At 41.5% G+C, this 18,215-nt stretch overlaps 1 protein-coding gene across 1 annotated transcript in view; it reads left to right on the forward strand.

Moving 5' to 3' along the window:
* Positions 1-18,215, forward strand: part of Mboat1 (membrane bound O-acyltransferase domain containing 1) — a gene marked incomplete at its 5' end in the record, with an annotated part of 106,116 nt that overhangs the window by 42,607 nt on the left and 45,294 nt on the right. The window contains 2 exon segments of the mRNA XM_013503839.1: positions 12,254-12,399; positions 14,183-14,260. Coding sequence (XP_013359293.1) covers positions 12,254-12,399; positions 14,183-14,260 — 224 coding nt within the window.

Here is an 18,215-nt window from a genome sequence, read left to right on the forward strand (position 1 = left end):
CACTGGCAATATTCATTAAAATTTTAAATAAATACATTATTTGACAGAGCTAGGAATTTATCTTACAGACATAAACTCATCAGTACATAAGGATATGGGTACAAGGCTATTTTTTATGGTGCTGTTTGTAATAAAAACTGGAAAAACTTGGAAGTTCTATTGTACGTATTGTGTCATATTCATAATATCAGAGTTCTGGGCATCTAATAAATCCCACTTTGCTTTCACTCCTTGATGTGGAACTAATTTGAAATAAGACTCAGGAAACACAGGGAGATGAAAACATTACCTTTAGTAATGAAGCTCAGTGGCCACAATAGGTTCCCTACCCCTTTCCACTTGAGTGAGACCAACTTGTCCACTCAGTTCTTGGTGCTGCTGAGCAGCTCCATAGACTTCTGGGTGGGTTGGGGAGAGAGACCCACTCTTCTCTTCCTAGGGAGGATGGATGGAGAGTGGAAATAGTCCCTCCACATTTTCCTTCCTAAGAAATGAAGTGGAAGTTACCTGTTCTCTATGAAAATCGAAGGACTGAGGCATATTCATGTACCCTATTCTCACAGGATGGAATGCTAAGCAATCTTTAAAGTACACATTTGCTAAATACAATTTGACTTGGAAAGATGTCCATTTTTGTAGATGAGTGAAAAATAAAATGGCAAGATAGTTTTTATATCATGATTATATTAAACTAAAGGAGAAACCAGTGTATATGAGTATATTTTCAGTTGTTTTTTGCAATGTAGAGAAAACTGTCTGATCTGCCAAGGAGTAAGGTTTTTTATTGTACTTTTTTTTTATTGTATGAACTTTTTTTATTATACGTTTCTCTAAGGTTCAATTTTAGAGTGGGTGTTTGTTTTATAGTAAAGTGAAATTAGATGAAAAAATAAACTGTAGCTTCTTATTACTGACTTCATTTAGATGCAGTTTTACTAGATGTATGGAAGAGGGACCTGAAGTTCTTATAGTATGTTTCATTCTTTCAGTCCTGGAATATAGGATATTAGTTTGATTAGCTTAGATGGCTTCTGCCCATTCTATATGGCCCAGTTGATGTTGCTATTCCTTTTTAAAATTTGCTTGATTTACTTTGGTTTTTTGAGATAGGGTCTCACTACTGTGAGTTCAGGCTGGCCTTGAACTCAGGCAGATCCTCTTGCATTATCCTCCCAAGTGCTGGGATTGTAAGCATTTATCACTATGCCTATGTTCCCTATTCCTTTCAAAGATACACTAAACTACCCTTTCCTCCCTTCCCTTTTCCCTCTCCCTTTTCCTTCCTCTCTCCCTCCTTCCTTCCCTTCATCTCTGGAAGATTTAATATTCTTTAAAAAATCTTTTAGTATATGTTGTGATACAAAGCAGTTATAATCACCTTGGTGTGTTAGTACATGTACATACTGCATTTTGATAGGTTTTACTCCTCTCCATCCTTGCCTCCCCTTCCCTACCTGTCCAGATACCCTTCCCATCTCCACAAAATCTATCCTCCGGTTTCCTATTGTAATATCTAGATGTCTCCCAAGGCTCCATTACAATCACAGAGAGGCTTTTTGGAGGTGGCTAGATCTAGGGTGTGTAATGCTGGGATCAAGGATGCAATGCTAGGACTAAGGGTGTGAGTGCCACCTGCCCTAAAGGTGGGTAGCCTGCGAAGATAAGACACAGAAGGAGGATTTTCACTGGTCATTTGTTGCTTGGTGCATGCTGCCATCTGCCTTCTGCCTGCCATGAACTATTTTTCCTCTGTGATGCCCCTCTGCTATACCACCCTGCCTTGGAGCCAGCCAATTATCACCTGAAATGTCTACAAACTGTGAGCTAAATAAACCTTTCCTCCTTTAATTTTGGGTGTTGGGTATTTTGTCTCAGCAACAAGAAAACAGTAATGAAGACACCTATCTTCTCTCTTTTATTTTGCTGTAGCTGAATCTTTCTTGTAGCCATCTGCTGATTCATGAAACAGGTTGGGTGGAGTGCCAAGGGAGTGAGTATTAGCCAGATGGCATTCACAGCTTGTCGACCAATAAAGATGTCATAGTTCAAATTGATGATACAATTTTGAGTCTATAAAGCAAAAGCAGAAACAGATCCATCCACAGAGTCAGATCCTGGCCATGGTAACCATTTCCCTCTGTGAGCCAGATTTCTTATCCACAAAGTGAAGGCATAGACAGGATAATTACTAATAGTCTGAGCTTCTCCTGTCTTTATTTCACTTTATGCCTTTAATCACTGTAACATATACTCACACGACTGCCCCTTACTTCCTCGTTAGTGGTGGAAGCTGTACCCTCAGCCCTGGCTGCTGATCACAGTGGGAAACGATCAGAGTGGGACCCCAGCACCCAACAAAGTTCTCCCATCAGTCCTTTTAAAAAACAAAACGATCTTTAAAATATCAGTTATTGAAATTAATTACAACTTTAAAATAGAACACCCTGGTTGATTCTAGTGTTCAATGTTGAGGGAGCCATCATCTTAGAGTGGTCTAACTCGTTAGCTGACTTTACAGCTTATAGTTAAGCTCGTGTTTGTGGCACTTTATAGTTTACAAAATACTTGTACATTCCATTGAATGCCCACTACAATCTTGTGGATAGACTGTCCTACGTAACCTTGAAAATGGTAGGCGTCCCTAGGATTGAGAGAAGGTGACTGCATGCTCAGCTGGGTAGACCCAGTCATATGAAAAATGTCAGGAGTTTTGCACATTTATGCGTAACACACACATATGTATGCATATACAAATCATATGAAACATATAGTATAATTTTATATACATACATTATATATGATGTATTATATATATATTCAAATTATGTTAAGTACAATGTAAATATACATGTGTGTATTATATGTACTTATGCAAGCATACCTGCTGTTGCTGGTGATCTCTTTCTGTGCATGAAACTGACACTCCTAAGCACCAGTCAAGACGGTAAAGTTGTCCCCAGGCATTTCACTTCCTCTTTGGTGGTGTGAAGCCCTCCCTCCCTCTGGAGCCCCAGGGTTCTCCACTTAGAGCCTTGTTCCTAGGTGGTCCTCACTGACTCCTGCACCTTGTTTTACTTCCACCCCACATCCAGGGATGGTGGAGAGTGGTGGGAATACATGCTCGACCTGAGGCAGGATGCTGTCGTTTGGGTCTACATTGTCTCCCAAAGGAGACATGCATTAAAAGTTTGGTCCCTGGCCTGTGGTACTGTTGAGAAGCAGTGGAACATTTAAGAGGCAGAGCCTAAATAGAGGAAGTTAGATCACTGGGGGCATGGCCTTGAAGGGGCTACTGGGTTCCTGGGCTTTCCTCTCTCTTTATTTCCTATTTGCCATGAGGAGAGCAGGCTTCATCCACGAGGGCCCCCCACCTTGATGCACAGCACCTCAATAGGACCAAAGCAACAATGCCAAGCAGCCATGGACTGGAACCTCTTAAACAGAGCCAAAAGAAACCTTTCCTCTTTTAGGATGTTTATCTAGGTGTTTGTAACAGCAGCAGAAAACTGACTAACACACAGGACATGTGAATTCAGCTTCCATCTTGGATGCTCAAGGACTGTAACCCATGCCATGTCACTTAGTGTCTCAGGACTCTAGTTTCTTTGTCAGGAAAATGAGATGTTGGGCTTAGGTGAGAAGATGGAATTACATGAATGCTTCTTCATGATGAGCAGAGGGGCTGAGGAGCCGGAATTCTCAGTTTCAATCCCATTGTTGCCACTGACCAGGTGTGTGATTGCCGGGTAAATTTTTATACCCTCTTGTGACTTAATTTCCTTATATATAAAGTGACTACTTCAAAGAACCTCAGCGTTGTGAAGATGAAAGAGCAAAAGGACTTAGGTCAGCGCCTGGCCATAAATTCTATCTATTTTTATTACTAACTGGCTACCAATGGAATTGATTCTAATGGGGGAATTTTGTTTCCAGAGGAGATGGGATGGGTAGACATATTAGTGGACAGGTTTTTATACGTAGTTCTGAATTTTATGTCTCTTATATGGCCTTGAATTTTATTTAGTGTTCCCTGCCTACTGGGCAGAGGATTATAAGGACATGATTTTTTGGTGGGAGGCAAGCTAGAGGTGATCCTAAGAATATATCGCTTATATATTTTAAGACCTTTCCTTATCATGGCTAACAAGACAGCATACCCCCCATATCCACTGGAATCAATTTTTAAAGTGTTTTCATTCTAAATAATAGCCCCTACCTGTGCATAGCATTCATAGGATAAAGAAAGCTAGAAGTGTTTCTGTGCAGTTTAAACTCTAATATGTAAACACTGTTTCTCTGAGAGTTAGGAGGGATTATCCCATTCCAGAGGGGCTTGATGACTTACTTGGAACTAGTGGGGGAGGCTTGGTATGTGTGAAAGAAAACAAGAGGGAGGCGGGAGGCAGGAGGCTCAGGGAGGGAGGGGAGAAAGAATGACTTTCTAAGAACCATCTTTGGAAAGGACTTCAGTGCTAGCCAGGTCACTTCAAATCTGCCTCTGTATAAGACTGAGACCTTGAGAAACAGTCGCTCATGCCAGACAGTCTGTCCCTCAGTTGGGCTCAGGGTGCTGCTCTACAACTGAGTGTTCTGAGGGCTTACACACTTAGATTGCTCACAATACATTAAGGATTGTTGAGAAGGTTAAATGAGATAAGAGATTTGAAGCATTCGAACAACTGCCATTTGTCGAGCTCTTGGCACATAATACATGCTTAATAAATGCTGATCATCTCTTCTTTAGAACTTGTGTTTGAGACAAATGCCAGAGGATAATGAGCTCTCCCCAGATGCTCAACCCACCACAGGCTCACAAGTTTCTGATGGAGGCAGGAGTTGAGGTGCAGGGGCAGCTGCCGGAGGTCCCTTTCGGCAGCTGGGTTTTGGCTGCCGCACCTCCAGGTAGTTGGCTCCAGCTTCCGCTCAGCATCCCACGCAGCGTTTGGTTTGGGGCCTGCTCACTTTCTGCCAGCGGGAGGACAGTGAGGTCTGTTTCATGTCATGTGGCTGAACAGAGGATTTTTTCGGGGCGGTGTTACGGCTGAATTCACATGTTGAAGGCCTAACCCCCAGGACCTGAGAATGTGGCTATATTTGGAGATGGGGTCTTCAAAGAGGCAGTGAAAATGAGGTCATTAGGATGGGCCAATTTCTGGTACGACTGGTGTCCTTACACGTGAGGAGATTAGGTCACACACACATGGAGGGAGGACCGTGTGTGCACACAGCAAGCCAACAAGAGAGGCCTAAGTGAGGGCGAGTCCTGCTGACACCTCGAGCTCAGATTTCCAGCCTCCACAATCACGAGACAATAAATTTCTGTTGTTTTAGGCTCCAGTTTGTGCTACTTTGTTGTGGCAGTTCTAGAAAATTAACATCGGCGTCTACTAACTTCTCCCTGAGTGGCGGGATTTCTGGAGAGAATGCCGGGAGTTGAGGGGGAACTCAGGCTCTGTGTTAAATCCCGGCAGCTTACAAATTTTGTGACTTTAGAATGTTTTGCATTGCCCTTCCACGTAACATGGGAGCAAGCTATTCATAAGGCTTAAGTAGTCACTTAGGTAAGATTTAACCCTGTGCTCCACACAAGGTGAGCCTCAGTAAAAGACACATATGGTTATGATCAGATGAAATATCAATGAAAAGTTGGGTTATAAATTATGTGCATTGATTATCTGTCTTAAATAACATTTGCTTATCCACAAGTTTGGCAAAAGGAAAAAGCCCTTATTATAGATTTAAAAACAGGTCTTGCTGACATCCAAAGGAGTTCGGAATGAAAGTTTAACAAGGGTCCCTTTGAAAGTGGAGTGTGGTACAAACTCTTACTGTTCTGTGGTACAGAAGGGAATAGCATTTATATGCTTCCCTAACCATACTTATGTGTGTGAACAATGCAAAGGAGTACTGTTTGTGGTGGGAAAATAGTCTGCCTTTAAATAAGGAATTGTTTGATTAGATGGGTTTTATTTTGGCACATATAAGGGCAGTGTTGCGGAGAAAAACATTCCAGGCCTGGACACTTGCCTGCACCTCATTGGTGAGCCGCTGGTAAACCACTGTAGGAGGGGAAATAATTTGGGCCTGTTAATATTTGCTATTTGTTAAAAATAGCATATTGCATCTCTTCATTAAGAGCAAGGCAATATTTTTAGCTCCTGAGGAAGTTTTTTTTTTCTTTTTTAGAAGCCATGAAGTTCATCATCTCCCAGTAATGCCTTTTTAGCAGCACACCAGAGTAGAAAGATTTAAGACTCATCTTTGAAATCGGCAGCACAGTTTAAGTGGGATTCGTAGAACAGCAAGGCAAACATTTGGGCATGCTTTTTATTTCCTTGCAGTGACTTTGAAATCTTGCAAGAGCTGTGGAAATTGAGCTCCCGCTGAATCTGAGTTCTGCCAGTGTTGCTTGTGCGGAGGAATGTGCTGGAAACAGCTGTGGTCTACTGTTTCTTTATGCAGAAGGGCCCACACAGTACTTTAGTTGTGGACAGCATATTGTTGGAGATCCCAAATGAAAGTGCAGCTTTCTTTGCTGCTCTGGAGGCAGGGGAGCAGTAGAAAAGTAAAACACTTTGCCCATGTTCCCTTTAAATGTGAAAGGTTTATGAAAGAATGTCACACTGCAGACCTTCTCATTCTCTTTGGCCACCCACATTGCTGCTCTTGATATTCTGCTGCCTGTAAGAAGTGTGCTTTTCTTCAAGATAAAATATTTCATAGCTTGACTCCCCTGTTTATGGTGAAGTCCTCTCTGACCTTTATCTATAGTAGGTTTTAAAACAGCATTCCCAAGGATAGAGTAAATAGAATTAAATGAGGAATTTTTATGTGTGGAAGATAGACTTGGACACCAGCCACAGCCATGATGAGCTTTTCAGAGTGTCCCAGTCTCTGTGTGTGTGTGTGTGTGTGTGTGTGTGTGTGTGTGTGTATGAAAAATTGCAAATTGTACAAAAAACTTACTTAAAAAACTCCTAGGTTTCTGTTACTGTGGCATAATTGTCCTATTCAGCTTTAGGTACTGTCTTTGATTTTTTTCCATATGTCACTGTTGGTTTTTAAACACAGTTGTAACTGTACTTATGGTTTTATATCTGACTTATTAGTTACAGCATATGTTTTTCATTTTATTATAGCTGCTTTATAAAACCCAATTTTAGTGATGGTGTACTATCATATCCAGATTTACCATTGATAATTATCGTGCTATTATCCTCAACTTAGGGAACATTTATTTAATCCTGTAAATAATGCCTCAATATTTTGGGGACATTTTGCTCTTCATCGTCTAATGAATAAATTTATGAGAATTAGTCAAAAGTTATGGCTGGTAGCAAATACTACTGCATTCCTTTCAAAAAGGATGGTAATCCCGGCACTTCCTTTAGTTGTTCCATATGCTAAGTAGCATCTTTACAGCTATTGAACTTCTAGTCTCCTTTTTGCTACTAACAATAATGCAAAGGTGAATGTTTTTCATGCAAAATTTGTGTGCACATTTAAGTAGTGGTAATGGTATTGGGCCAAAGACACAGATATACCAAAAATAGGATAACCTTTTAATTTCTCTCTACTGAATTTAGGGTATGTAGTTCCCAAGCTGCAGTTGCCAGTTTGAGGCAGTGTGCTTCCATGGTAAGCCTGGTTACCTTAAAGAGTTGTCCATGGCATCCGCTGGAGCCCTGAGGGTTTGCACACCTTCCTGGCTTTGGGAGGACGTCTGCTTCCACCACCTCTGCACAGGTGCAGCTCAGCCTGTGGTCTTGTTTGGCTTCTTGTTGCTGCAGATGCTGCCTACGGCCCCTTCGAGCTCTGGACTGTAGGTTCACACTCAGTGGTCTCAACTGCAAGAAGTACCTTGTCAGATCTCCCAGCGCTCATCCTGCTCGCTTCTGTTCCCTGAGCCTGGAAGGGGATCCTCAGGTGTGCGGGTCTGTGCTTCCTTACCCACCAGTCTCCTTGACACAGTGCTGCCCAGTGGGGCTGGCACCTCCTCTGGCTGCTCTCCAAGAAGCTGGGCAACCAGCTAGTCTCCATCATCCTTCCAGAAGCATCGAGGGATCCCATTAGTTTCTGTGGTTTTGATGTTTGGTTTCCATTTCTCCACCCACGTCCTAAGTGTCAGTTCTGGGTCCCCTGAGACTAGGGACACACACCCGAAGCCTGTTGACCAAATGCTTGATTTTGTGCAGCAAAATAGCCTTTCCATCATTCAGTTTTTCTTCTCTCCATAATTATAGTAGAAACTCTGTTAAGTTTTTCAGCCTTGCTTTTGATTTATGAAGACAGGCTTTTAGAATAGAAGGAAAAAAAATACCTTTCCCTGTTCCATTTCTGGAAACTGCTTTGATTTTCAGATTTGTGTCAGCTTCAGGTTTATAAAACTATTTACGAGCTGAAAACCCACACTGACTTTGTGTTGGATTGGGTTGCCTTTCCTTGTAGAAGAAATCATGCAGAAGACTCAAGCTTGATGTAGGAGAGATAGAACTTCCAGCCTGTGAGATGTCAGATGTGCCGAGTCCATGGTCCCACAACACCAAGGACCACAAACCAAAGGAAGAAGTTAGGAGAGTTTTATTGGAAATAAGGAGAGAAGAACAGCTTCTGGTTTTCCAGTAGGGGTCGAGAGTGGGGTGGCCTTGAGGCCCTTTGTCAGGGGTGATTTATACAGCAAAGTCACAAGTGGGGTACAACATGAGTCAAACTGCCATCAACCCATAGGATTACAGAGGTAGCCCTTAAGCTAATATTGATCCAATAAGGAAGCAGGTCATGTACCAAGAAAGGGTACATGGAAAAAACAAAGGCATTTTTGGGAAGGGATGGGTCCAGATGCTCTGGTCACTCACCTGGGCAGTTGATGCCTACCTGGACTTCCTGGACCAGGTGATACTAATTATAGTATAATTCCTAGTCACTGCTTATCCTTTAGGAAGGCATGGAGACCTGGCCATTGCATCTTTATCTTGAGACCTGGTCTTTAGATGCGCCTTTAGCCTCGATTCTGATCTCTTTCTTTTTCACTGATTCCTTGAGAGCCCAGTCCTTCTCTGACTGCATATTAATTTCTGTCTAAATTAGCTGCCTATACTAGGCTGGCATCTGAACATTGGGTGCGAGATGGACTTGGTTTGAGACAAGCAGGTGAGAGAAGATTTTTAATGGCCCCACAGAAATTAACTGCTTATTCAAATTACTCTATGCACACTTTATGCAAGTGTTAATTTTGTAGATGTAGCATAATTTAGTGGAAAGGGCCAGGTACTCTTTCAAGTGATCGTGTATGAGGTATAATTGAAAACTTTGGAGAATGTTTACATTTTAAAAAATTATTACAGTAAAGGACACATTGCGATGAATCCCCCTCAGGCAACTCCGCCCGCCCCCTTTCATCACACTTGCCCCATTGTTCCTGCCACTTTCTGAAGCAATTCTGGAAATTCTCCCTTGTGTCTTCACAAAGTGTGGGCAAAAGTGGTGAGAACTCCTGCTGAGTGCCATCCAGTGAGAAGGCAGACTCATAAAAATATTCCAAGGTGCCCCCCCCCAATCTTATTCACCTGAACTAGCACTGTGTGACTTCTGGGTCTTCCCTCAAGTCAAATGACAGTGAAAGGTAAGCATATTGAATTGATTCTGGACGTAAATGTCTCCCCTCCCCTCCCCTCCCTTCCCCTCCCCTCCCCTCCTCTTCTCTCCCATTCCCTCCTTTCCCTTTCTCTCTCCTTTGTTCTCTCCTTCCTTTCTCTTGTGGTACTAGGGATGGAACCCAGGGCCTTTGCATCAAGCTGTATCCCCAACTCTTTTAAATTTTTAATTTTGAAGGAAGGTCTAGCGAAGTTGCTCAGGCTGGGCTTGACGTTTTGATCATCCTGTTCAGGCTGCCAGAGTGCTGGGATTATAGACAGGGCTAACGGTGCCTGGCTGCAAATGTGTATTTATAACAAGTGTCTAGATGATGCTGGCCCAGGAACTTGCAAACCACTGCCCTGTCCCCTGGAGCATTCCTTATGTGCAAGTGCTTAGTAGTTTCTGGCCAAACCAATAAGAAGGGGGCCCATTATTGCACGGCCACTCTGGACAAGGGCTGGTCTCCGAATTGAGAGAATGAGATAACATGATTGATCACCAATAGATGAGCACAGTCTCTTGATTTAACATTTGCTGATTCCTTAACCTTGCTAAGACAATTATTTCTCCCTCCTCCTCTCTGTGTGAATGTCAGTTGTTGGTTACTCAGTGACCAAATCTTGCATGACAGGCCCGTCAGTCACTTTTCCCATGTCTTTGAAGGTAAAAAGTCAAGGTGAACTGTAGTAAGAACAGGTTTTGGGGAAGACCGGTGAGGCGTAATTTCAAATAGAGAGGAAGTTTAAAACAGCTTTTGAAAACAAAACTAAATGAAAATTCTCTGAAAGTTGTTTCTTCTAAAAGTTATAAGGGGGCTAAAGTTTGTTGCATTTTACTGGGAAGACAAAATGAGCCTCTGTAGGCTGTGGTGTTGCCCACCCACTTCCAGTAGAACCCCAGTGAGTTCTACTGACAGCTGCAGCTCACTGTAGCATGAGAAACCACTGATGCTGGTGCTGAGGGTTTATTCATATCTTCAATCTTTTTTTTTATTAATTGCTTTCTAAAAATGGATTGATGCTGAACTTTTCATCCTGAACATTTTGAAGAGTTTGAGTTACTTTTCTAGTTTTCATTAATGGTTAGGCCTCTTACTGTATTTGGAATTTGATGTATATCCATTTAAACTGCAAAGGTACGTGTTTGTTTGTTCTCTTTTTATTATTAGTATTTTAATGGTGCTGGAGATTGAATCTAGGGCCTTCACACTGAGCCACATCCTCAGCCTTTTATTTAGAGACAGGGTGGTGCCCAGGTTGGCCTTGAATATGGTGATCTTCCTGCCTCAGTTTTTTTGAATGCTGGAATTTCAGGAGTGTGCCCCGTGCCTGGCTGTTTGTTTTCTTAAAAAAAAATTTTTTTTCCTATAATCTCTAGGGAATTACTTTGTATTTTCCTTTTGGTAAAATTGTCTTTTTTTACAATGTTGGAGGTTGAACTCAAGGCCTTGCACTTGCCAGGAAAGTGCTTTACCACTGAGCTATACAACCCCAGCCCCTAGGTTAAATATTCTTAAGAGATATAACACAGATTGTTTTCCTAAGGACTTTTGGCAGCTGGCTTAGTTGACTGGGCTTGGCTCTGGAGTTTAATGGAGGGCTATTTCTCTCTTTGTGTCACAGCCTGAATTCAAGCAGTTCCTTTGCTTAGTTGATGCTAATTTGAAATAAGAAAACATCTTGGAGAAGACTTCAACTTCTTAGGGACCAAACAAGATGACTCTGTTGCCCACCTTCTCATCTGTAGAGGGGCATGCTGTCTCTGAGGGTAGTGCTTGAGCTGAGGGTCAGTGACAGACCTCACAGCTTAGCCTTCTATAAAACGTAAAGCTCCTGGCCTGTGGGAGGGAAAGCAGCCTTGGCCTAGCTTCTAAGGGCTGGAGAAGACACTGTTAGCCTCACAATTTCTTTTCATTAATTGTTTATTGGTATATTTTAGGTATACATAATGATCACATGCATCATAGAGAATTTGTACCCATACGTGATATATCTTGATTCTTTTTTCTCCCCATTTCCCTACCCTACTTTCAACCCATCCTCCCCTCATTTATAAAAGCTCTGTTTCCATTTTTCCTTCTTTTCTCATTTTTTTCTTTTCCCTTCCTTCCTCTCCCCACTCCTCCTTAGTTCCCCTTTCTATCTGAATATTTTCTTCCTATTTCACAATATCTATGATACATTTTGGTCCTTATTTATACCTTTGGTTTCTCACATCAGAGAAACAATGTGGTATTTACATGTGTGTCTGATTCATTCCACTTAAGAGTGTGGTCTCAAGGTGCATCCATTTAGCTAGAAATGTCTCAAGCTTCTCCTTCTTTATAGCAGAGTAGGACTCCATTGTATAAAAAACCCCCACATCTTCTTCATCCATTCATCAGTTGATGGGCATTTGGGCTGTTTCCAAGATTTTAGCTCATAATTTCTTACGCCCCACGGAGGTCCAGTGATCTCTTTTGTCTCTCACCAAATCCAAGTGTGAGATGATCATTTTTGTGGTGCTAGGGTTGGAACCAGGGCCTTTTACATCCTCAGCAAGCACTCACCACTGAGGAAGTGAAAGCGAATTCACACAGAGGCAAAGCAGTAAAGGTCTCTATTCTGTTTCCTTGTAGGTTAACTTCGTGGCATGCCAGCTCTTTGCCTTGTTTGCTGCTTTCTGGTTTCGCATCTACTTACATCCTGGGAAAACAAGTTCTGAGGTCCGGCATGCATTTGCCACCATTTTGGGCATTTATTTTGTCATTTTTTGCTTTGGCTGGTGAGTATGAAATTTATAAACTCTAATGTTTAGGGTTTGGTGTTGTCTTGGTTACTTTTTTCTCATTGCTGGGACAAAATACCTGACGCCCAAAATTAAGGAAGGAAAGGTTTATTTCGCTTACAGTTTGTGGAGGTTTCAGTCTGTACTTGGCAGATTATAAGGCAGAGTGGCACATGGCAGAGAGCTACGGCTTAGGGCGGCAGAACACAGCTAAGCAACAACCACACACCAGGGTGGAATGGGGGAGGAATGCCCTCAAGCAGCTTCTTCTTCTCCCTTACATATGCAAACTATTCATCCCAGGGTGGGTGTAGCTCTCACACCCATCAAACTCTAAAAGCCTGCCCCATGGCCGCTTGAGGCTTTGGGGGGACACACAGATTCAAACCACAACAGATGTCAATATTTTTTGCACTGAACTAAGATAAGAAATATATAGTATTATAAGATACCATGTGATAAACTATGAATTGAATATGAATTATAAAATATTTATTGTAAGGAAATGGAACCAATAAACTGACTACTCAGTGGATGTCAGTGACTTTTTTCTTAAAATTAGTCATAATAGCTGAATCTTGGAAGTGGTCCATCAGACAATGAATGGATACAGCAAATGTGTATATACACAATGGAGTACTACTCAGCCATAAAGAGGGATATATTTGGATTGTTCGTAGGAAAATGGATACACTTTGGGGCCATAGTATTAAATGAAATAAGCCATAGTATTAAATGAAATTAACCCAATGTGTAAGTAAAGAGAAAAATAAAAGATAGATGATAGGAAGCTTGCAGGCAGACTTTGTGAAGATGGGAAGGAAATCTGGGAATAAGATGAAAAAAGCGGGACAGGGCAAGGGAAAGGGGAAGGAAAAAGGTTTAAGATGTGATATGTATAGGTACCAATTTCACATAGTGAATGTATTGCAAACACATGCTAATAAAATAATTAATTTTCCAAAAGAGAAAAGAGTAGACTTCTACAATCCGGCAAATGGAATACTTGAAGATTTAATTTTTGCAAAGAAGGAACCTTTCCTGCCCTTTGCAAACATTGGTGTATTTGCGGCATCCCTGCTAGAGACACTGGTGTAGGCCCTGCATTTCTGGTGGAACCATGGTTTTAGTGCAGGTTTTAGGACTTTGAGTTATTCTGTAATGACAGAGAATGTTAAAGCTGGTAGATTGGACTTTCCTTTGCCAGGTTAAACTAGGCAAATACTGTGGGAGCAGCACTTCTTAGGAGAGAAGTTTTAGGGAGAAACAGGTCTAGAAGTGTATCTTCTGAAAATGTGTGAATTTGTCCAGGGTGTTAGAATACTGCTCCTGATTCTTCAACAAACGTTTGAGAAAAGGTGAGTCTTTTGAATCAGCCACTGGTAAAAGTCTTTGTACCTGGGAAAGCCTAGTTTTGGTATGGGTACTTGAAAAGAAATAAAGTACTGAAGAAAGAACTCCTTTCTCTGACTCTTCAGTTGTATACAGATAGGAAGAAAAGTGGAAGCATTCCATTTGTGGGTTCCTGACATTATTAGTGCTATGTCTGACAAACGAGGTCATGATTTCCTGCTGTCATTTTAAGACATAGTATCTTAATTACATAGAACAATATTTGGTTTATTTCCTTACATCAACATGAGTAACTGATCATTTGCTTTTTGGGGGCACTAGGAGTGGAGATGGAGCAGCCAGTAGGTATATTAGTATGAAATATATTCACCATGAATATTATTAGGTATATTAATATGAAATATATTTCTTTCCTTACGTCTTAAAGGTATTCCATACATCTTTTTGTGCTGGTGTTAATGTGTTACGGAATTCTGGTCACCGCAAGTGTATCCAATATTCACAGGTAAGACTTTGAGAAATGCAAAGTGAGCTTTGTGTATGTGTGTGATTTCTGCAATGTATTTCCAAGAGGAAGGTGTACTTTTTCCATTTTCCCCAAGTGGTGAATCTTACCTTCTCTAGGATGTGTTTCTTGTTTTTTTTTTTTTTGTCTTTTTTTGAGACAGGGTCTGGCCACATAGTTCAGGCTGACCTTGAGCTCACTTTGTAGCCCAGGCTGGCCTCGAACTCGCAACGATCCTCCTGCCTCAGCCTCCCGAGTACTGGGATTACAGGCGTGCACCACCACGCCCGGCCCTAGGATGTGTTTCTCATGCTTCTTCACAAGAAAACTTCTAGGGAGTGTTGCATAAGGTCTTGAATTCAGGGATGGTTTCCTGGGTGACTACATATATCCAAACTTATTAAATTGTGTACTTTAAATCTCTACAACGCAGTTATTTAAAAGGAAAGAAGGATGTTTGCTATGGTGTCCTTATTTTACAATACAGTCATAATTTAATTCTACCCAGAAGGCTCTGTGCTTGGACTCTCCACTGAGATGCCCAGGGTAGCTGTTTTGCCTTGTCTCTCTTTCCCATGGCCTTGCTCAAAACTCAGTGTTGACTCTGCCTTCTGGGGACACTGGAATGTAAGTTCTGTGAGAACAAAAGCTTTCTCTTTTGCTTATTGTTGCATGCCCAAAACCTAGAACAATACCTGGCACAAGTAAGGGCTCAGCAAGTATTTATGGAATGAATGAATGAAATGCTTTAAAAGGCACTTAGCCTTTTCTGGGTTCTTTTCTTCTCTCAACAAGCACATGCCTTTTGCCTTTTTTTCTTCCCAGAAAAACTCTGATTAATAAGACTGTCCACACAATAGTTTTCCTTCTTAAAAACATGGACGTTTAACTTTGGATATATAATTTTGTGGTTATTTGTTATCAGTTTATGATTTTCCGAGGAAAATATTGTTACAAGATTTTAAACTTTACAGTCATTCAACTGAGCATCCAAATGAGCTCTAAATATTTGGATTTTACTCCTTGCTGTTCTCAGTGCCATCCTTGAAAGCATGGTATCATTTCTTCCAGAAGGGAAACAGGAAATCTGTTTTGCTGATTCTAAAAAAAAACAAACAAACAGGTTTTGGTGTGCTTTACATATGACAGAATGCTGATCAAAGCTTTACAGTTTTTAAAATTAAATGACTAATAACAATATTGCATCTTGCTGAGCCATTCCTAATACTACCTACATGTTGTAATTTCTCAGCTCTCCCTACACCTATGTTGTGCTGCTGGGTGTAGCCCATTTTTTAACACCTGTTCCATGACAGACCCCGGTCTCTGGTGACTGGGAATGGAATATTCCGGCCTTGGCAGAGCTGAGCTGTCACACCAGGCAATGACTGTTTCATCACAGTAATGTTGTGGTAGCAGAGGGCTCCTCCATAACAGTAAGAAGGAAAGATGCCAAGTTCTCCTTTCGTTTGTTTGTGTGGTTGCCAGTATCACAGGGGAAGGGAGTGGGCCACAGTTCCCGATGGATGGACTCAGTGTAAACTTTAAAAGATATCCACAGTTGCTCTTTATTGATTCAGGGAGAGAGCCCTAGACTGGAGTTAAGAAATCTTGCCAGGCCACACAGGTTCTCTGTACACAAGTTGGGATTTGTAGTAGTTTGGAGGCAAATTATCTTCAAGAGTGTGATTCCATGATTCTTTGTGAATTACTCCTCTTTTTTACTTCACTCAGCCAGGAGTAAGGGTTCTGTCACATGGCTTAGAGGAGGAGGGAAGAATTAGTATTTGCTGCCATGTGTACCTAACCCATTTCTGAACTGATTGTCTCTCAGGAATTTTAAGAGAGTTCTTGAGAGTACCTCCTGTGTTCTCTTCTCTTCTCTTATGTTGGGCAGGCATCCCAGGCCTCAGTTTACCATGTATGAAGCACCTGGAATAGTGTTTTGTGTCTTCTAGGACAGAGACCAATGTAAGAACGTGGGGGTGCAGTTATCAATTCTGGACTTTCTGCCTTGTGTCAAGTCATGAACCAAACTCTTCTTAATGTATTCACTATTTTTGATGCATCAACTGTTTCTTAATACATCACTTACTATTTCATTTCGCTATTTCAAATATATTCTTCCTAAGCCAGCTCTATGAAATGTAATTCTTTTCTCCCTGAGATGAGGCAAGGAGAGCTCAGAGAAGTGAATATACTGTTGGATGAAATTTTAACTAAGTGAACACACCCTTGTAACCAACATCCAGTCAATAGAATATTACCATCCCTCCTGTACTGATCTCTGCTGCACTCTCTTTCTAAAAATAATCACTCTTTCAACTTCTCACACCATGGTTTACTTTTCCAGTGCCGGGTTGGAGCTCCTGTCAGTCTGCCTCTGGAATGCATATTTTCTCAACCACTCCTGGATTCCTTCGATTTTCAGGTCTGGCCAGGGTACGGATGCATTGCCCTATTGCATGAAGATTCAGCACTCTGCCACACCTTTGACTGCTGGGGCCTAATTATAACCGTTGAGTTGAGCCTGCATTACCCTCAGAGCCAGGGCAAGTTCTAGGTGAACTCCTGTTGAGAACAAAGGGAAGTAGCTGCTTGGCTGCATCTCACCTGGTCCTGGAAGAATCTGCCCTTTGCCTCTGCCTGGAGCTGATGTACTGGGTGGAGAAAGGGAAGGGATGTTGGATGCAGCCAGGTCTAGCTTTGTTCTACTCCTGCTTCAACTCTTCAGGGTGGTTTTTCTTAGGTCTTTGCCTTGTTGATTGTCTTTATGTTTTGGAAAAGATGAATCCAAGGTCGGAAAGGGTCTTTTTGTATAGTACAGGTTGAATATCTCTTCTCTGAAATGCTTGGGGCAGAAGTTTCAGATTTCTGAGATTTTCAAGTTTTGGAATATGTACCTGGACTTTAATAGTTGAGCATCCCAAATCCAGAAATCTGAAAACTGAAATGCTTCAAAGTCCAAAATGTTTTGAGCACCACCATGACACTAAAAAAGTTTCAGATTTCAGAGCATTCTTGATTTTGGATTTTTAGGTTAGACTAATCTGTAAGTTTGTGTTAGTCAGCTTTTCATAGCTGTGACAAAATACCTGACATAAATAGCTTAGGGGAGGAAGGATGTATTTTGGCTCATGGTGTCCGTCCATGGTCAGCTGGCCCCATTGCCTTTTGTCCTGTGGTGAGGAAGAACACCACAGAGCAAGGTCATGGAGGAGGAAAACTGCTCAGCTCATGGCAGCCAGGAAGCAGGAAAACAGGAAAGAGAGAGCTAGAGAAGAGGGAGCTGAGGACAAGATGTACTCTTCGAAGGTCCCCCTGCTTCAGCAGCTTAGTTCCTCTAGCTGGGTCCCTCCCTGTAACAGCCATTCAGCCAGGAGCTTAGCAACGGATGAACCCATCCCACCTCTGAACCCTGCTGCACCAGAGACGAAGCCCTTAATACATACGTCTTTCGTAGTTAAATTGTAACAAATATCATCTTAAATAATGGTAAAGAAAACTTCAGGTTATGTAGTGTTTTAGAGTTTACAGAACTCCTTCATCTTGTTATCTGACTATCTCTTGCTACTGAATGAATGTTTATTGACCTAACATACCATTCCTTAAATTGACTTAGTCTTCATGTGATATTTTAAGGTGAATGTGTGAATTTCAATATAATTTAATGTTATGATATTCATCTTCCCTGTTTCATGATACATGTTAAAAGTTGTACCTTCTGAGTTTATGTCTGCATCTGATGGGCTTTTGAATCATTTAAAAAGTTTAATGTATCTATTCATTTCAATTTATTTCTGTTAATATAACTGAACCTCTCCAATGGTTGGGAAGCCCAGTGTCACCATGAGTTGATCTACATAGATAATTTTTAATATTACAATTATATAAGTTAGTATGTAGCACTAGGAAAATGCAAACAATGGGGTAATGAATTGTGTGGGAGTGCGAG

This window comes from Chinchilla lanigera, unplaced genomic scaffold (assembly GCF_000276665.1).
Source record: "Chinchilla lanigera isolate Chin_1 unplaced genomic scaffold, ChiLan1.0 scaffold00082, whole genome shotgun sequence".
NCBI lineage: Eukaryota > Metazoa > Chordata > Mammalia > Rodentia > Chinchillidae > Chinchilla > Chinchilla lanigera.